Source organism: Rhea pennata, chromosome 5 (genome assembly GCF_028389875.1).
Source record: "Rhea pennata isolate bPtePen1 chromosome 5, bPtePen1.pri, whole genome shotgun sequence".
NCBI lineage: Eukaryota > Metazoa > Chordata > Aves > Rheiformes > Rheidae > Rhea > Rhea pennata.
In genome coordinates this window covers 51,003,769-51,024,958 of record NC_084667.1, presented here as the reverse complement: position 1 = coordinate 51,024,958, position 21,190 = coordinate 51,003,769, and the positions used below count along the sequence as shown (strand labels likewise).

General features: G+C 36.4%; 1 protein-coding gene across 4 annotated transcripts in view; it reads right to left on the bottom strand.

Annotated features, from left to right (window-relative positions):
- Positions 1 to 21,190, bottom strand: part of ZC3H14 (zinc finger CCCH-type containing 14) — a 28,006-nt gene that overhangs the window by 302 nt on the left and 6,514 nt on the right. The window contains exons 4-17 of one of the 4 annotated variants that reach the window (XM_062575980.1): positions 20,285 to 20,325; positions 19,844 to 20,039; positions 19,066 to 19,486; positions 17,057 to 17,217; positions 15,463 to 15,563; positions 12,912 to 13,067; positions 11,232 to 11,306; positions 10,610 to 10,766; positions 8,589 to 8,806; positions 7,476 to 7,596; positions 6,385 to 6,521; positions 5,241 to 5,335; positions 1,135 to 1,241; positions 153 to 182 (exon numbers count right to left, since the gene is read on the bottom strand). In XM_062575980.1, coding sequence (XP_062431964.1) covers positions 153 to 182; positions 1,135 to 1,241; positions 5,241 to 5,335; positions 6,385 to 6,521; positions 7,476 to 7,596; positions 8,589 to 8,806; positions 10,610 to 10,766; positions 11,232 to 11,306; positions 12,912 to 13,067; positions 15,463 to 15,563; positions 17,057 to 17,217; positions 19,066 to 19,486; positions 19,844 to 20,039; positions 20,285 to 20,325 — 2,016 coding nt within the window. The remainder of the gene's footprint in view (positions 1 to 152; positions 183 to 1,134; positions 1,242 to 5,240; positions 5,336 to 6,384; positions 6,522 to 7,475; positions 7,597 to 8,588; positions 8,807 to 10,609; positions 10,767 to 11,231; positions 11,307 to 12,911; positions 13,068 to 15,462; positions 15,564 to 17,056; positions 17,218 to 19,065; positions 19,487 to 19,843; positions 20,040 to 20,284; positions 20,326 to 21,190) is intronic. The other 3 variants (XM_062575981.1, XM_062575983.1, XM_062575982.1) reach the window with 3 other exon arrangements.

Sequence of the window (21,190 nt, the reverse complement as noted above, 5' to 3'; positions counted from 1 at the left end):
ATTAAGGCATTCTCAGGTAGGATTAGATAAAGTGAATGGTTAAGTGATTTGAGAATCTTTAACACAGGCCAGTGATTGCAACTTTGGGAACCTAAATTTCAGTAGCAATTTCATTTTAGATATGTTAATTATACATCTCTGAAGATACTTACCTGTTAATTTCAGTCAGGATCTGTGCACTTCTGAAAAACAGACCATTTACTGAGATGTCAGATTTGAAGCTCAAATTTTAAACATAATATCCCACTCAAAATCTATGGCTCAGGATGTAGTTCTCCGAGTACCTCAATATAAGGTCAACTGAAGATTTCCTTAATGAGATTTTACAAAGGCTTTCCTTGCACATACTTTGTGCTCATGCCAGCAAATAAGTACAAGCAGAAACAGCATTACCAAGCTGCATACAGCACACAGAAATAAAAATATTCACAGAAAAACAAACACATAAAAATGCAATTTTCGGCATTAAATATTGGCTTAATCTTTTAGCTTACTTTAACAGCAATTTTCCTCTTACGGCAATCTTTTCAAAAATTTTTTTATCACCTTTTGTTTCACAGCACTTGCAGAAAAGTGTTAAACACTGACTAATTCCTATTACATGCTAGAGAGTGTTTACTGGCACTTCTGGACAGTAGTTACTTATAAAATCATGGATAGATGACAGGAGGGAGCTGTTCTGCCAGAAACTCTCCCGGCCTGAATAGAGAATTAAAGAGTTTACAAACATTCAGAGAAATATCCGAACATTTTGCAGGACAGACAACTTGGATGCAACATAAAACAAAGGTGAAGACCTGATATTTGACTTTCAGCTTTATTCAAACAAAACCCAGACCACTGGGATTTTCCTATGTCAGGAATCCAATGACTTTGCCATACCCAAACTGCATTTTTCAGTGTTGCATCACATTCGTAAATGTTTATATATTAAATACAAATAGTACAGAGTTCTCTTCAAAAGAAAGCTACTCTATAATAGGCATCTTTCTCCATTCTTGTTGATCAGTCACTTAACTGTGTGAGGAAAACTACATTTATCACTTTATTATTTTTTATTTGTGACTTAAGTATTTTTAAGGCCAGAACCTGTAAATCTAATCAAAAAAAAAAAAAAAAAATCACTTAACTTACCTGGTTTGAGTTCGAGTCCATTTCAAGGCATGGCGTGGAGGTACAGTAATAGTTGGATGGTAAAAAGTGCAGTCTGGTCTTGTACACTGAGTATTAAATCTACAATGCTAAAAAATGAAAGCATTTCAGAAGAAGTTACTCAAAGTTGGCTGTCTAACGATCTGAACAAGCTAACCTGGAATACGTTACATACAAATCTGTATTACTGTATGATCTGATAGGCAACTGAATCAACTGCTTTATAGACCAACATTGCTACCAATTCAATCCAATGACAGAAGGGAATCCTCTTTCCTAAATAATGATTATGAATAAAGTGCTCCAAAAACACCATTGAACTCACAGGTGAAGTTCCTTTGTTTTCGGGGTTTGCAGAGTTTAGCTTCAATTGATCTGTGCTTAAAAGTTAGGAGCATGATACAGCATTAACTGAGAAAGAGCAAAAACATCTAGCTAATAATATCTGGGAATGAATCCTGGGGACACAGTGCATTTCAGCATTGTTAGGGCTTGAAAAAGCAGCAAACTTACTGGCATAAGAACATACATGGACACAGAATCCAGAACAGAAGTACTCAAGTTATAAACTGTTGTGCTATATAAATTATGCTGATACACTTTAGAGCAACTGAGCAATTATTTTAAGTTCCTGGTAATTACAGCACACCAAAAGGGAAAGTCAGATTTTGAAACATATTCTTTCCCCAAAGCACTACACAGTGTCCTCCTCCTCTGTCCCCAGCATCATGGCTGGACAGACTCTGGACAAGCACTGCAGCTGTCTGCCTGTCTGAAATTCCACAGGAGCAACTGGTATTTTTTTCTCCTGGAAGACCCAGGTGAAGGGGTGACATCCACTGGTCACCTGCCAGCAGGCTGGCAACAGAGGAATGAGGGACCACTGAATTGTGCCTGCGACAGCATAGAGAAAGTGGCAGCTTCCATAACAGCAACAGACCTGTGCAGAGATCTGAGCCAGGGGTTATAAAGCAGGACAAGAGAGAAAAGTTGAGAGAGAAAAGCTCAAATTCAAGTTCAGCTGAAACATAGAATGGGAATGTTCTTCAAAGACAAAACACTGCAGTTACATACACAGCATTTATACAGGATTGAGACAACTGCTGGTTTTATATAATTTCTCTTCTCTCAGCCAAGAGAAGATTCAAGATCACTTTGAGACAATAAATTTATAACCAAGGACCAGAGCTTATGTTGTACAGATTTCACTGTTTTTTTCCCCTAACCACAAAGGCACCTAAATAACAGCCTGTAGTACTTGCCAGCTCTAGTAAGCATAAGATCTATACAAGGCCTGTCATTCAAACTCCAAGCTCCAAACTCAAACTGCCTAAGTCACCTATCAATCTTTAGCGTAGAGACAGTTGCCTTGTACTCAAAGGGCACACACAAAGCTGGATCTCACAGCAGCTGTGAATAATTGTGGACTTAGCTGCACACTCAAATGCAGCTGTCAGTCACATGAATATCTGCTAGTATTACATCAAATTTGCTTTATTGTCCCTCAACTTCTCATCCTTTCTTTCAGGAAAAAAAAAAGAAAAGCAGCTAAATTGGAAATTAAAGAAGTAACAGTTTATCTACTTTTGTTACTCTTCCACCCTTCCAGTAAAATAGCTGGAAAACAGCTAATATGGCTTCAGAGCAGTATTAGGCATCAAGAGTATTCATAATGGAAGTAAGCGTAAGCAGGACAGGCACGCTCTTACAAGGAGGTAACTGGCTCAACCACAGGTTCAGTAACTGATCAAAGGATTAGCTTAAGAAAAGTGCCTTCCTATCAAGTATTGGCATTAAAAATCTACATACAGGACTCCTCAGTCAGCCAAGAAAAGAATTCTGTATTTGTCATGAAATGTCTCCCTAGAAGATATTTACACACATAAAAGTAACTGCATTGGCTGGTCCAAGAACAAGCTAGTGACAGAGTCAAGAAACAAGGTTTCTTACTAGAAGACATATTTCTTATGAGATTTTGCACATGCTTAAGATTGCCTGGAATCTTTCATTTTGTGATTTGGTACAAAGAGGTCCAAGAGTAATTTTTTTCAGTGAGAACTACCAGAATCCATCAATCTCTGAAAATGAGGATCATTCTTCGTGTTAAAATCAGTCATTTGTTACAAAGTATACATTAGGAAGCTGGTCCATAAGTGCAGCTCAATTTTCAATTTCCTTTGTGCAAAGAGCTATTTTTTTCCCCATAGAGACCATTTCATATTATCCGGTGGCGATTCAGAGAACTCCCTCTGTCTGCACCTGCTTTGGAGCAATTCCTCTCTTCTCTTCCGAGAGTAACATGACCATGAAATCTAACCAAGAAGCTGGCTTAGGCTCAGTGACACAAACACTTGTGTGAATTCCCACAAAGCAATCTATACTATCAGACATTCTCCGAGCACGCTTACAGATGCTGACAGAAGTCCCAGGCTTCTGTGCCTGTTCCCAGCAAATTAGTTATCTGCTTTATCCAGTGACCATTTTAAGCAGAATAAACTAGCAGTCAGGAGGACAGCAGTGATCAAAATTTCAGACTCTTTGCCAGAAGGGTTCCCTCATATAGGCAGTCATTCCCTTCTCTGATTTGATGCATCAAAAAACTCCAACAAGAGAGATCTGAGTGGCCTTGCTTCTGGCTTAGCAACTAGGATGTTCCTCAGAGGAGTGGAAAAATGGATTTGAACACTGCAGAGACTTAAGAGAGACACTGAGAACAGTGTTTTCAATGTTTTCCTCTAAAAATGAGAGTCTGATCAACGAAAAACAAAAACATACCTATCTGTCTCTTCTACAGCATATACAATACTAGTCATTAAAAATTGTGATTTGAAATTTTACAACAGATACTGGAACTTTTCCTGCGCGTTTTCTTAGCCAGCCCTTCAGTGTTTCTTACTAATTTGAAGGCTCTAGGAAAATGATTCACTTTGAGAATTCTGAGTACTCTCCAGTTTTAAAGCATGTAATCAACGGAATTTCAGTTAGTTAATACACTGTAATAAACGTAACAGTTTCGAGAGTTAACCTGCTAAGAATTTTATACCTGTGACAAATACTGCCAATAAGTATCCTGGCAAACTATTTCTTGTGCTTTTTATCTCTTCTCATAAAAGCAATAAATACATAACCTTCCCTCACCTTTCACTTTCACAGCAACAAGGCCATGACATTAGGGCAAGCAGTGATGTCAAAAATACATTCAATAAGAATCCAGATGCTTCTTTTCTTCCATTGTATCCCTGTGTCTAACTTCTGAAGAACTAGTCTCACACTATTCACACTATTCTCATTTGGTGTTGCACTACACTAAATTTATTTTTAGATTGAATGTTAACAAATGAGAGTTTGAACTTTTGAACGATTTCTTAATAAAAATCCTAAAAATACACTGAAGTCCCAAAGCCCTCCCTTCATGAGTATTTGAAAGATAATTACAAAAAACAGAAAATTTTCTTTCCATCACTGATCAAAATGACAGAAGCTCCTAATTACAGAGGTAGCCATGAAGAGAAGGAAGACAACTATATCAGCATTCAAAAAAAAAAAAAAAAAAAAAAGAACAAAGAAACTATCCAAGGCATTTACATTTTTTTCTTATTTGATGACTGTCATTTTACCAACACAACCACATCACTCTCTGCAGATGCTCTTATTGTTAAATATTAAATGTATTCAACTCCAGGATGGCATGTCCTCAGTGAGATAACCATCTATTAGTACATACTCCGAACTAACCATATCAACGCCCAGGTGGCAGAAAAAAATTCCAAATCTAACATTCTCAGTGTTATCACCAAGCCACCTTTGTGACATGGCACTGTGCCCCTGACTTACCTGAAAACACTCTAGTGAAACTGCTGACATCTAACATTCAACATTTGCTACACTTTCAGAAAATCATATTGTTGACTAACCGTTGTATTTCTTTCTTTTTAGTCACTGCTTTTTCATACACTGTTTGAGCTACATTTAAAATGTAAAAAGTGAAAGCAAAATGTGTGAAATACTAGTAACATTTCCTGACTCAAAGTAACATATTTTAAGTATCTTTCCAGAAATGAAGGAAAGAGATAGGAGAAAATTCTTACTTTTGGATGGTAAAATGGACATTCCATTTTCTTACAAGCAGGAAAAAACTTGCACAGCGGACTACTGGAGGATATAGTCGACGTAGGTAATGGTGCTGACAGTAAAAAAGAACAGAACAGAACAGGAATACAGCTTGAATAATAATAATCCATATTATTAATATGGTTCCATATAAATGTAAATATCTTAATTCTTCTTCAAGGAATTAAGTCACAAAATAATGCAATGTTCTGCAAAAAGTACAGAAAATCACAATGCACTAATCTCATCCTGACTAGAGCAAGACCACTAGCACCAGTTCTTTACCATTTCTGGACAGAAGGCATAAATGTACTGCTTCCAACAAATTAAGTGGAAACTTTGTTAGGCAGAAAAATTCAAATTTTGGATTTAGACAGCAGTAAGCCCATTAAAGTTAATAGGAGTGAAAAGCACAAGCAGGCCACTTTTCACAAACACACCTAAGTACTGGAAGTGATACAAGAGATAAGCATGCTGTACTCTGCCTCCTGGCAAAGTAACAAAACTGCATCCTACTATGATTAAGCGCTAAGCCACTTCCAAAAGATCATAACTTCACTGATGTAAAGGCCATCTACCTTGGCACTGTTCAAATGCTCAGAAATATCAACCCAGATTCCAAACACAGTTATTGCATTCACTGAACAACCTCATTCCCAGAAAGTCATTTCATCATTACAGAGAGGTAACTCCTACAATGTTAACAAATGGAAGAAAAATTTTCATATAAAGACAGAAACAATCTGTGTTTTCAGTTTGTGTTGGAAGTTCTTGCTACAACAGGAATCCAATCTGAGGAAGAAATCTGACTATATCTGCTCTTGCAGTGTGGGGTAATTAGTCCCTTCCTCTGGAGGGATAGTATTTGTACAAATTACCCCTTTGGCTTTCTTTCATATGGACTCCTGCATAATCATGTTCAAGGATTTTTCTGAGAGCAAAACCAGCTTTTGTGGTAATACTGAATTATTATTATTCACCCGGCACTAAGACTTTAAGAAAAAAATAAAGTCAAATCAAGCAAAAAACATTTTTCTCCTACGTCGGTTTCTGCTTCCACCACATTCACTATTTTCACTTCTGCAAATTTATTGGAAGCACAGGAAAGCCAGATGTTCTCACCTGGTTTAGGAACTGGAAGTGGGGTTCGTCGACTGGCATGGGTATAAGGGCACTCTGGCTTAGTGCACTTTGCATCATATTTACAATTTGGATGGATGAACAAGCATTTATCAGCAAATTTGCAGTTAGGAAAGACTCTGAGGAGGAAAAAATAAAACAATTATTTTATTCCTACTGTAAGCTGCACACTCACACTCGAAAAAAAAAATAGCCCAAGAAGTTGCTGTGCCTGAAAAGATATCACACAATATCCAGATCTATAGCACAGCGTATGTATGTGTGTTAGTTACTATCAAAGCAGGGCATACAGGGTATCTCTACTCATTTTCCTTTTTGGATAGTCTTTACATAGAGTAAATAAGTGAACTACTTCACACTCAGCAGGGTTTGGTAGCTTGCAACAAGTAGCTTTATAACATACCTTGTTCTTTGTGTGCAACACAGAGCAGCAAAGTAACTGTGAATTCAGATCTTTGTTAAGGGGGACGTGAAATTCCCTATATGATATGGTTCTCTTACTGAAGAGAAAGTGATATATCTAATTTATGTGTGTGTGTGTGTGTGTGTGTGTGTGTGTGTGTGTGTGTGATTTTTTTTTAGAAGCAAATTCATATGTCTGAGTAAAAGAAGCCACCCAATCTCCTAAGATCTACCTCAGTAGAAATGATTTTTCTAATCTGTTGCTGCTTGTAGAAGAGAAATCAAAGACATAATACACATTCAAGAGGTAGCCTTTGCTTTCAAATAAAAAATTGCTGCATTACCATATTAGTGTAATATAATGTGTTCTAAAGAATTGTGATATCTAACAGAGGAGTACTGTCTTTTAAGATGACTCCCATTCCCATATCCATAAGCAAAACATAACGTCAGCCTGTACGTCAAACTAAGCTTTATTCTGCAAGAGTACAGTATTGATTCCACTTACTATAAACTTCACTGTATTCTGCCACTTGGTAGAAGAAATTATAGTGCAATTATCTAGCTTACCATAACAAGTTTAAACTGCCTGGAAATATTTAATAAAATAAGGAAATATTGAACTAAAAATAAAAATGAGATGTCAAGTGGATGAGCTCTGTACTACCTACTTGCAAGGTAGTGTGGGGTGATGGTACACACATTCGTCTCCATTTTTACAGGCAGGCCAGTACTTGCAGCGCTCAAGCACCTTCTCTTGTTTTTGCAGCATGTTCAACTGTTCCATTTCCACTAGGAGGGAAAGAAAAAAGAAAACCTCCTAAGCTGGAACCTTAAAAATTCCATGTGCAATTTGGCTTATAAAATATAACTGAAATTCAAAATATTTCCTATTCTTTCCCTATATTTAGCCCAAATGTTGATCAGCCTTTATTAAAAAAAAATGTTTTTCATAGTAAAAATTTATGTACAAGTATAGTATCTGAAGGAAATTCCAAAATTAGAAAGCGGAACAAGCCATAATGTTAAACTGAAAGCTGCCTTTTAGTGATAAAAGATTAAACATTCACTATTCACAAGTAAAATAATTCATTTTCTAAGTTTCTAATAGAAAGTGAAATGAATCAGACCTTGATTGAGCAAGATTAAGAAAATGATTCTTCAACTGAATCTTATTTACACTGTTCTGTTAAGCTATGTATTGAGGTCTGTTCCCAAGATATTTTTGGTTCTAGAAGACTATATCAAGAGGGAAAAAAAAAAGGTCAATTTTTATACAAATCAGATACAATTTATTAGTATGGGGGCAGACCAAAAAATAACTACTTTCAGGTAATTACTTTGACACATCAACTACATTTACCTCAGTTACCTAAATCTAGACTCTCAAAAATGATTTGATAACCAATACCCTCACTACTTTGGGTTCCTGGGATTTGACTTTTTCCTATTTTACATTACTTCTAAAAACCTCACTTTCCCAAATACAGACTATTAAGCCAGATATTCTGACACCTTCACTATCTCTTAACTCTGCAAATCTACATAAACCTTTGGCTTTTCAAATCTCTCCAGTATTCCTAAGCATACCTCTATGACCTCAACTACTGATATACTTGCCACAGCATCATTCCATCCTCAGCCTTATTATAGTCATTTTCTTGCTGAAAAGATTTTCTAATTATTTAAAGAATAATAATAAAAAAACACTTAATTGTTAAGAATGATATATTCATAATCAAACCACCACACTACTGTTGGGTCCTGCTAGTTAGATTAATTACCATCAGAGCTCTCCAGCTGCCTTGTTACAATTTGCATCTGCTGTGCTCGAAGGCCTTTTAATCCTTTGCCTGCACACACATTTTGGGGAAGTGGCTTTAATCCTTCAGTTATATCTTCCTCTTCTTGATCAGAAAGGTATCCTGGTGGACTGGGCACACCATCCAACGTCACTATGAACTTAGGACTAGCAGGTTTCTCTGGCTGTGCAAACTGTTCCCTGCCAAACAAAGAAATGTGGTTTTGACTCAAGAGGCCTGAGTAAAATTGAACAGTGTTAATAACTAACAGTAGTACAAGCTAATCTACAGAGCACAACATAGTAACAATCTTCTATTAAAACAAGTAATAGTTTTTCGATTAAGTTTGCCCTCTGGGCTCTCCAAAGCACTAAAAAGAAGAGCTTTCAGTGGCATACAGTGGAAGATTTCAGCAGCTGTATTTCAGTTTGTTGCATTCTGCTCAACAGAGAGATCTCAAAGCTCACTTACAAAGTTTAGTAAAGGATAATGATTAACCTGTTAAGAAATTTACAGTTTTGAGACAAAAAAGGCAAATATCGGTCTTGGAATCATCAACCTTTTAACAACACACCAACAGGTGTTTCGTCAGAAATGGTTAATATGATGAAACAGAGGATATAGAGGTGTGTAGGGCTGGGAAGGGAAACTTGAGATACTGATGTGTAAAAACTGTCACGCTCAGCCTGATCAGAAGAGCACCCTAGCGTAGCGTCCTATGTCTGATGGTAGCTAAAAGGGATAAAATAGGGAGTATCAAAACAGCGGATGCATACATAGTATTTTCTTCAAACACTTTTCCACTGCCTCATTCATTTCACCTGCGGGATTTCCTGAGTGGGATGTGGTTTGAAATATTTGGTAATCTACTAAAGAGTTCTCATCTTTGATCAACAGTGATGATACAAACTTTGTTTCTCTACGAAATCAAGCTAAAAGCAATTACAGTGTATAATGCCTCTAAAAATAGAGAGAAATGATATATTAAAAAAAAAAATACCCCAAATGTTCAAGTCCTAGAAGTCAAAAGCAGATCTATTTAGATGCAAAAATCCACCGCTCCACAGTGGCAGGAAGTCACAGCTTTAAACCTTTAAACTCTGTGAGGTTGCCCTTTTTGCTCAGGGAAATGAAACACTGAAAGTTTATGCAACAGAATGACAGAGCACAACAGCCTACAGTGATGAAGCAAATCACATTGCCCAGAGTGGTTTGTACCCTAACAGGTAAGGTGCACACATATTGATAAAACTATTCAGTAGAAGGAACTACAAAAGGCATAAAAAGAATAAAGAAGATTACAGTCCACTGGTCATTCATTTAAGTGAATGAAAAAAGATCCACAACATATCATTTGCAGCTGACATGTATTCTAAACTTCTCTTAGTCAAACTCCACAGTAAATAGCCTTAAATGACTTGTCCCACACGCCACTTACTGTTTACAGGCTTAAACCTTTATGGGCTTATAGGTACTGAGCTATCCAGAGTGTGCGCTGTTTTTCCTCCAACACTCTTATGAGAGCTCAAACAGGACACCATACTCAATAGAGAGTTAAAAGGCACTTCATAACAAATTTATCTCAAGGTCAGAGAGGTATAAAACTGAATTATACTACCAGGCTATATAACCAAAATTATAGATTTCAGAAACCAAAACAGCTATGAAAAGAAAGAGAAACAAGCTAATGCTCTGATCTACTCAGTTCCTCCACTTTCTTAAAAATCAAAGAACTACTCTAACTACAGCTCACCCCGGGAACTACTTTCAGTTTAGAAGGATTTCTGATTTTTCACCCTTGCTTCTCCCCTACCTCTCCACTCTTCAACATCAGCCCATTTTCCTTGATGTCACAGATCTTGACTGGACTTACAGAACACAGGGACTACAGAATGATTCTGTTTAGATCACAAAGAAGCACTCTCACAGATAAAAGATTCTTATTATGACAGCATGTAGGGGCTCTTAAAATTGTTAGCATAAGAAAAAAGGTAACTTTTTACCGTGGCTGTATTAGACGTCCCGAGAGTGCTCGTATTGCCTCTGTGGCCCTCTTTCCCAACTGCTGATTCTGTGGCATTATTTCCTCAGATAACTTCGGCTTCTTCAGGATAAATGACCTGGTATCCGTATGGACCACAGATTCTGTGTCATAGTAATCTGAATTGGAGAAAAATCCACAAAAAAGAAAAAAAGAGAAAAATGACGACATAACTTTAACTTACAGCACATTTCTGAATATTAATTTTACATAGCTGAAGAGCTAATTTTCTTTTCAATTCTTACCAGTCACTTACAGTAAACAGTTTTACTTCCTCACTTATTCCACAAAAAATCATCAACAAAAGCCACAGGTCATATTAGGCCCGAGCAGGAAACTTTGTTACTGAATTGCCTGTACTGAAACAGCATTGAAGGGGATCCACACGCACACACAAAATTTCTCAGGCTTTAAGCAGCTACTGATGTAAAACACTTAATTTCTTAAACATTTAGAAATTAGAAAATGCTAAAAAATCAGCATAATTAATTTAAAAGGAATTTATATTTTAATATTCACCAACCAGCCAGTAGGCATCATTTGAGAACTAGCAATTTTTTTTTAGGAATAAAAGACCACTTAACCTTGAGTCACTTGCAAAGTATCTTCAATCGCAGGGTCGATCTGGAGCCGAGAAGAAAGCTCCCTCTGTTCAGCTACTAAAAAAAAAAAAAAAATAAAAAGCAGGAATTATGACAATATTCTACTGCATGTTAAAAGAAACTAGATTGAAGAAGCATATTGAAGCATAGCCTCCTTGTTCTTTTGGGCAGAAGAAAAAAAACACACACCTCTAAAAGAAAAGGTAATTCTCACTATTGTGGATCCCTTTCTCATTGTTTCAGAAGCAGTAGCAAATTTTCTCCAGTAAGGTAGCATGGCAAAAGCCAATTATCAAAAGAATTTAGTCTTTACGATAATTATCACTCACTACAGACTAGTACTATGTCTAGGTGCAAAAATTGATAAAGATCAAATTATTCCTCCTCATTTTTAGAGGTGTTAACTACATGTGAGAACATGCACACACATGGAAAACAGCTAACTAAAATGAACCATTTATAGTCTAGTTAAAAGAGGCAAAACAAATCACAATAGCACTGTTCTACATTTGACTTCCTGTTACAGTTTGAAAAAACCTACAGAAAGTGAAATAATTTAAGTAACCCGTCATTTCAATTTCAATGGGAAAAGAGCCAAAATATTTAGCATAACTACCTTCTGTACATTAAATCAAAGACAGAAAAAGCTTCTTCATACATATTTCCACATAAACTGTTCAAATTATTTTATGTTGGCACTCCAACAAAATTTCAAGTATAGCTATACAAAGAATAAGAGACTGAAAAAAAAGCACCTTTGTCTACCACTCGGTGACAACGACTGCGAGACAATGTAACAAAGATCTTACTCCTGTCAAAGTTTACTCTTAATATATAATTCTTTGTAACACACACACTTGAGTTTCTTTATAGCACAATCATGCTGAAAAAATATTTGGTTGTTTTTGAATGGCATGCCATTTTCCTCTTAGGAGTTTTATAACAGAAGTAGGAAAAAAGCTTGATGTTCACAGTTATCCTAATATCTGCTTTCCTGTAACAGCAGCTGTAGTACTGTAATGCTTACATAAAGTAAACAAAAATATTGAAACTACTTATGTGATAACAGTATGTTGGAACATATCTTCTAATACCTCATACACTGTAAAATGATTCCAAACATAACATATTTTAACTCTCATGTAATTTTCTGACAGAATTCCTCTCATGAGGCACCAAGTATGCAGTGGATGGGAAAGAAGACACTTCATCTCTATATAAACAGATACATTTGCTTATTGCTCAGTTTCGCAAAATTATTCTTTAGTGATATGCCAGAATGCTAAACTACCCTTTGCTCCATGAGTGGCTGATCTGAGTTATCCACATACATCATACACTCATGCTTCAGAAAGCCTCTTGTTTTTCTGTTCATTCCCACATGAAACTCGATGCTGACTTAAACATTAAAAGCACTTCACCCAGCACTTTTCAAGTTTCTACTAGATACTTATGAGAGCAGCTAACAAAGATGCACTCAAACTCAGATATTAGATGTTCAGGGCAGCATCTCCAATGCATTCTTTTCCTCCCTTTAATGCACCCCAGAGAAATTTCAGTCTATACAGTATTCTGGTAAAGCACATGTGAACAACATGCTGCTCAGTCTGTTGTAAAATGATGTCCCCAGGTATAAATTTTTAAAGAACATTATCAAATGACCTTGAATTCGTTCAACTGTCTGTTCCTTTGGCTCTTCTACTTGAAGCTGAGAACTCAGAGCAGGGAGTCTGCTTTGCACATGGATTACTTCTAACTGAGATTCTTCTGGGGTAAATCGAGTTCTCGGTGCAACTGGAACAGTCTGTTTCTGCGGAACTTTATTTAAAGAAACAATAGTAAATCATTTTAGTACTACCCAATCACTCAACAGTACTATGTTTGTACATGATCCTAAAATAATTTTGAATAAATTCAAGAAAACCCCAACGCTAAGTATCTCTGTGAAAGTATCTTCAGCTACCTGTAAAATCTGTTGCATAAAAATGTACTCAGAGATTTGTATAGAGCTGCACCTCAGAACATCTATTTGCAAGTCAAAACTAAGTCTTTTAGTAAAAGCTGAAATGTAGCATGAAAATTACACTGACATCAGTAAAGATTCATTCATCCACTTCCACACAACATTTAGTAAAAACTAGACTCTTGTGATCTCAAAATCACTTTTCTTTCCACTTTTTCATTTGAGCAATTATAGATTATCAATGTGTGCTTCTAATACAGGCAAAGCCAGATAATCTATGCTAAAGTGCTTGTAAACTGAATAGAAAACTTGATGACAACAGCATGGAATTTGGGGATAGCAGGATGAGAGGTTGACTGCTTTGCCTGGCTTTTGTCAAGACCATCGAAACTGCTCGGCATATCCATTACCTGGCTGAATATCACACCAGCACTATTAACATATTAACCACTATCATACCTGACTACTAACACACAGAGTTAAAAGACACAACTCAGTATACAATGCATCACTTAAGATCTTTTTGTTCTGTTTTTATCTATTTACCTTATCTCCATACTCTGTTCAAAGTATTTAAACAAGATACAATCCCTAAAAGTGGAAGTAACTACATATTTCAGGTAAAACTCATATATCATCTTTCTGCTAAATCACAAAATGGTGCTTTTTGCTTATTCCACTGAAATCTTCTCATGTTGGTAAGTCAAACTATACAAGATCACCACTGCTGAAAATCAACAGTTTTTAGTTTAAAATTTTCTGGCTATGTTTCATTTCCTGAAATATTGCTGTGTACACAGGAAAGAGCTTCCTGCATCCCCTCAAAGCACTGTTCCCCATGTTGCTGCTTTTCCCACCATAAACACTTTTTATCACTGTATAACTGGAATCAGGAGTATTAAAGCTGCTATTTCTTTTCTTTACAAAAACTGCTCATTCCACTTCCCATCTAGAATGAAGATGATCTCTTAGTGCTTGGGAGGCACTCATGCTATTCATTATGAATGAAGAAGCTTAATAATGTTCTTTTAAAAGTTCATTTACTGTATGAAATATATTTCGTAACTAATCAAACAATTCAGCAATTATTCACTAGAACGATTCTTAAGTTCTTTCTCCTTCAATTCTAAGGTTGGCAATGATATTTACTACCTCATTTGCACAATTTTTCTATTTTACAACTAGCTCACTTTACACCCAACTTCTAACATGCAAGGACAGGTCCCCCAGTACAACAGCCTTTGAACATAGAAAACTCCGAACACATTTATCATGCGTTTGGATCTACTCATCAGCACCCATGCAACTTTGAAAATACGAGTACCTACAAGAAAACAGGGAAGACATTCACAATAACTATTTTGTAAATATGCTAATGTAGAAGGAAGTCATACCTTTGATACACTTAGCTTATAGGTTTTGTGGGACAAGTTTTGTGGGGACAAATAGTGGGACAAATTTTGAATAATTTCTACTCTTGCTTCAGATGGCACTAAAGCAGAGAATTAATGGTTTAGGTAATTTAGTGAATGCTTTTCCCCAGCAATTTGCAAAATTTCATATTGACACTAGATTTATTAATATCAATTATACGAAAGCCAAATATCACAGTTGGATTTGCCCTTCATCAGTGGAAGTCCTTCCTAGCTAGGAAAACTGAAGGCCTAGAATTAAGTAACTGTTCGGTTACAATACGAGCTGCAACTCAGTATCTAAAACTACAGTTACAAGCTCACTGCTTGAAGAGAATATAGGTTGCTATATCATTAGCAGTTTGTTGCTTGTTGTTCTGTACCTCCATTGCATCTGTGCACTTCGTTTTTTTGCTGTTGGGCCTTTCTCCTCCTCTCCCATGAAGGAAAGGAGATAGTGGAGAAAGGAAAATAGAGGTAAACAAGTTAGCTCAAACAACCTGTCTAATATAGTCACTCTCACACTTCCAACTAGTAATACTTCAGAAAACTTCTAGCACCGGTATTTTCTCTAGATACTTCACAAACTTATCACTTTGATTAACAGGTTTTAAAGACATTTCCTCCCTTGTTTATGCTTTTGTAATTTATTCCTGTAAATACTCCTTACTCCTGAAGATTCCTGTAATGTACACAGGACATGCAAGAGCTATTAAGTATATTGCTGACATCTACTATTTCACTTTGTTTTCTCACTTAGCAATACTTTTAGCTTGGATTTATAAAACAGGGCTTGGAAATACTATAGCTTAGCACAAATAAAAACAATGCTAATTACCTGTGGAGTAATTGGTTGTTTTTGTAACCGATTCCTGCGCTTCGGATATTGCTTTCAGTATTAAATTCTTATTGGCCTGTTTGGAAGGTGGTAGTGAAGGTCTAAAGGAGATGGAAGAACAATTACTTGCACGTGAATTGCAACAGTCGTTGTATGCATGTTAACCATGGATACTTTGACATGTTAAGCAGAGATACCACAATACTGCTAAATTCACCCTCTAAAAATTCACTTTATGTATATTTTCAGTCTTATAATCCATTTTTGAATGGACGGGGATCCACCAAATGCTCTCATAAATGGAAGCCCAAAGGCATGATTTCACATGTTAACTTAAGCTGTTATAAAACCATGCTGCATCCAATGATTCTTCCAACCCTGAGCATATCAAGAGTGACTCTAGAACTTTGAGGACATGGGGCCTATGTGGTATTCTCCTCAATCCTCCCAGGGAGGGAAAAGATTCAGGAGGCACTGGAACAGGTTGCCCAGAGAGACTGTGGAGTCTCCTTCTCCAGAGATACTCAAAACCCACCTGGACATGATCCTGTCTACTGTGCTCCAGATGACCCTGCTTGAGCAGAGGGGTTGGACTAGATGACCTCCAGAAGTCCTTTCCAACCTCAACCATTCTGTGATTCTGTGAAAGGTAAAGCTCTGCCATTCTCCTTTTCCCACTTCTGCCCCTTGCATTCCTGATACTACCTCTGTGTCTACACTAGTACTCATGCAGCTGTCCCAGGGAGTAAGATATACCTGAAAACTGATTCTTACAAAAAAAGCAATTGTTACACAAAAAGCTTCCTGTTTCTCTCTGAACATCAACAATCAGGAAGTTTAAATCAGAGAGGCATGCTGTCGGGCTGAAAATAAATTCAATAAAATGGATTAGCTTCAAACAAATGTAATGATTTGATGATCTCATTGCTGAGCTAGCACTGGACATCAGAAGAACCGTCTCTTCTGTAGTTTAAATGCTCTTCCTATTACTGTTTAAACACAGCTATAAATGATTAATGAAACTTGATTGACAGAAGTCAGGAAAAAAAAATCTTTGAATTTTTTGTAAAGTTAAAATAGTCTTAAGGAATATAGCAACATAAAGAAGTTTTATTTTAAAAAAATCATCCAAGTATTCCATTGATTTTTGGTTTTGTTTCACAGTAATAAACACTTGACACCAAAAGGCACATCGCAGGAAAGAATGTCAGCTTTGTCTGATTGGTCACAATTGTTTTGAAGACTATTCTTGAAGTAAAAACAAAGTATCAAAATGCTTGGGAAGTTATAACATTAAATTAAGTACGTGGTGTGAAGGATGCCAACTTTAACATTGTTTTGCCAGTGAACTTTTCCCAGAGAGTCTAAAATTTCACAGGTAATATATGCACAATAATAAAAATAGGTTATAAAATTAGAGAAAAAAAGGTTGTATAAGCAGACAAAGAAGTGTAAGACAATACACACAAAAAAGGCTGTCTTTTTTCCCTCCCTCAATTTTCAGGAATGGCAAATAATTTTTACCAACTTTCACAAAGTTTTGTTCATTAAATTCACTCTGGAAACCAGACAAAATGACAGAGGTCTTAAGTACCTTCTTTCTGGCTTTGCAGGCACAGACACACTGCTGGAGATGCTTCCTATTCGCAAACCATAGTCTTCCTCCTCCTCCTCCTCCTCCCCATCATTACAAAACTTTTTCACTTTGACTACTGAGCTTACAACAGGCAACCTTCTTTTCCTGGAGCTTTCTTCCTACAATAAACAGAGCAGCCAAAATAATTCATTTAGTATGAAATTCATATTAATAGTCAGCAATCAAAATACTGCAATTCTGCTTAGGGTCAGAAGATGGAAAACTTCAGTTCAAAGTGCATGAATGGTACTGCAGTGTCCGCAGAAACAAAAGTAACAGTACTAGAAAATATCAAAATGAGACATAATTACACTGAAACATATAATTTAAATTGTGACAGTAAATAACACCTAGCAAGGGAAAAGAAAAAGAAAAGTAGTCTAAAAGACAGACAATCTATTCAAGATCAATAGAAAAACAGAGTTTTTGGAAGCAAATCATAGCACCCTTCAAGTTGCACGTTTGAAGTTTAATAGTTATTCATACCTATTTTATTTTTCTCTCTCTCCACTGCAGCAACTCTAATTTCAGATTAGTGTAAGGATTAATATCTAGAAAGCTGACATCTTCCAAAGGATGCTAGAAGCTATGCAGAGCCAGACTGGTGCAGCTTAGGTAGTGCAACACCCCTGTTTTCCACCATCCTTCATGAAGATGGTAGCAACAAATGTAAAGGCTAGTTGGATGAAAGCACAGGAGAAGGAATGCACCTTGATACTTTCTCTCTGCAGAAACCTTCACTCAGCACTAAGCCACACAGGAGGTCAATAAGGTATTTGGACCTTACAGTTGCACACAGTATCCTTTAATCATTCCTTTGTCCTCCAAGAGGGAGGAATAAATACCATAAAGGATAGTTCTGGGCTACACTGATACAGAAGACATATATAGTAAAAAAACAAACAAACAAAACAATCCCACTAATATCTACAAAAATAAAAACCTTCCAAGACACAGGAACTTGTCTAAGAGAAGGCAGAATACACCAAAGGCCATAATTCTAAGAAACACTCCCAAAATAGCCCTGTTCTAGATACTATTAATGAAATAGTAATAAAAGAAAATTATCACAAGACCTTCCTCTAACATATGCCAGAGAAAAAGTGACTGTCATGTCTCAGTTGTTTATGTACAGCCTTAAACAAATCACTGTATTTTCACTCTCATTTCCTCATTTTTAAAAACAAAGATATCATCACATATCTTTGTAAAACATTCTAAATTTCTGAATAAAAATCACTATCCTTTTTACAAAATTACCTAAATAGTGGCAAAGACAGAATTACGTAAGCAATAGCAAAGACAGATCCACCCAGAATAGAAGGTATATAAAACTTCCCTGTCACAACAACATCAGCAGTCATAACAACCTTTATCCCTTTCACAAAAGGCTCTTAACTGATTCACATGGATAGTCTTAAAACTATCAGGTGGGACTATCAACCTGCCTCGATTATTCTAGCCTATAAAGCAGGGCAGCAATCACTTTTGATTTTGCATTTGATTCCAAAGAGTTCAAATTCCACGAGTCTACATACTATAATAATAGTCCTAACAAGCAATATGATCAAGCTTTAGAGACTATGTTTAACACAGGTACATACAGCATCCAAAAAACCACAGATTTACAGAATTCATCACTCATGGAAGAACATGTAACTCCACAGAGAGCAAAATGATTACTTCTTATTCACCAAGAGCAACATGCCAATGTGCTAACTGATTAGTCCAACTCAGTATGGCATCAAGATGTAGATGGTAACTAACTTAAAGAGTCAGCAACTTGAAGTGTTAAACTACACAATCTGTTTTGATCAGTGAACCAAAGGGGTGAAATCCCAAACCTACTGGTATCAGTGACAGAAATCCTTTGATTCCTCTGAGGTCAAGATCTCACTTGAGAAGTATATACACCAATTCTGGTGTCTAGTAAGTGTGAAATATAGCAATGTTCAGATCATACTAACCTCACTGCCTACTTTATCACCACAAAGTTTGGAGGTAGATCTGTAACTCTCTGCTAAGCTGCCAAATGCTTCTGGACTGCACAGCTGGACTGTTTCCAAAGACCGGCAGTTCTGCCCATCTAACTGCCGGCTCCCCTGTAAGTTGCCCTGCTGTGACAATCTGTGCACATGCACATTCCCATCTGCACTCCTGCTAGCTGGTGGTCGATAAATTTCAGCAGTAGGACGAGAAGACCCATAAGTTACAGTTACAATAGGTTTCTTCCGTGACAAAGGATTCTCCTGCACGTAGTTCAGGTCTTCATCAATTAGATCATCTGGTTCAGGTTTAATGTCAATTACAGCTTCAGAGGGTGATAATTCCCTTAAAGGTTTGACTGTAGACGTTAAGCGGGATGCAGAACCATCTTCACAAGACTGCCTGATAAAATAAGACATTATGAACTATTACCTAACTTGCAAATAAACTTCTGGAAAATAAAAAAAAACTTTCCTTTAAACAAAGCCAGCAGGGAGGAATCATGAAGATACTACTGTTTATACAAACCTAGCACACTTGACCTCTATTTTCAGTTTCATTAATTAATGTAAGCATATCTGTTGCTTAAAGACATGTAATGAAATTCCTGATTTCATGTTTTATGCAACAAATTGTAGCAATGTTTTACCCCTCAAAATCATTCTGATCTTTTCAAGTATACGTGCTCTTCAGAACAACTATCACAGTCACACAACCCTGAAGTCTGAATCTCCGTCAGTAAACAATCAGAAGCCTTACCGTGAAGTAGTATTTCTTTGTTCCTGTGAGCTAGTTGAAACTCTAGAGTCATTTCTTTCAGTCCGAGTGCTGGAAACTGCAAGAGGTGGCAAGATATCCTCGCGCCTCTTCTCATCACTCACACTTGAACTGGTTTTGCTAGGAGGAAGGTTGCTCTCAAAGATATTAGATTCTGAAGATTTTACACTAGTTGTTTCTGTGGATACAGGTACCTTCTGGTTTACATCAAAGTATAGCAATAAAGTTTTTAAAATAAATTTAAGTAGAAAAAAAAAAGACACTGCCCAGCACAGAAAATACAGCACATTGAAACTTATTTCAGCTCAAAACATAAGAAAGAACCACTCAGAAATAAGATATTTTTTGAAACTCACTAGACCTGCAACACCACACAGAAGAGATGCATGTATCAACTTACACTCTTAAATCAGTCTTACTTACCAGTAGTCACAGATCGCAGCTTATCTAAAACACCATGGAGCCTGAAAGAAGAAAGGGATAGAGAACAATGAAAAAGAGAAGGAAAAACAGAAGAATTGTAGTATCTTGCCAAAACATATCACATTTTTCTCCACATATAATAAGCATCTTGTTTATCTAAGACTTCAATTTCAATCAGTTGACGCATATCTGAACTCAAAAGGGAGTGGTTTAAGTACCTCATTTCTAGCGAGTCAACTTTACATGTGCAGCTAAGGTAGTCATCACATGATCTACTTTTGGCATTTGGCTGATTTAGAGAATTAAAACCAACGTTAAGTGGTACACCCCAGTCCTACAGTCAATGGGGTAACTTAAGTGCCTTTTAAAAGGCATGACTTAGAAAACCTCAGTTAGAAGTCTAAAGTATACATGAGAATTTTACTTCATATATGAAGTATGTACTGTACTGTATATACATATATACTGTATTTAGTTATAAAGTAAACAGTTAAAATAACTCTAAATTCAATCCTAACAAATTTACAATTCATAGCACATAATACACTCAGGAATAATAATATATATGCACACAGAAAACATTTTTCAAGACATGCTGGTGAGCAAAAAAGCATTTCAGGAAGTAGCAAATTTGCTGTTTGACTGTGCAAAATGCACCAAGCCGAAGTACAGACTCTTGAAGAAAAATCAAACGGCTAAGAACAATACTGTTTAAAAATCCACAATTATAGAGAAAAAAAATAAATGCACACTCTAGTTGAAATCCAACTGTAATTACAGGCATCTTCATAATTTAGACCAGATAGTACAAAAAGGTTGAGAAACAAAATCACATTCAAAAGTGCAAAAAGAAAGACTGTATGGGAATATTAAGAAGGCCTTCCAAATCTCCCTGTGAGTTTTCAC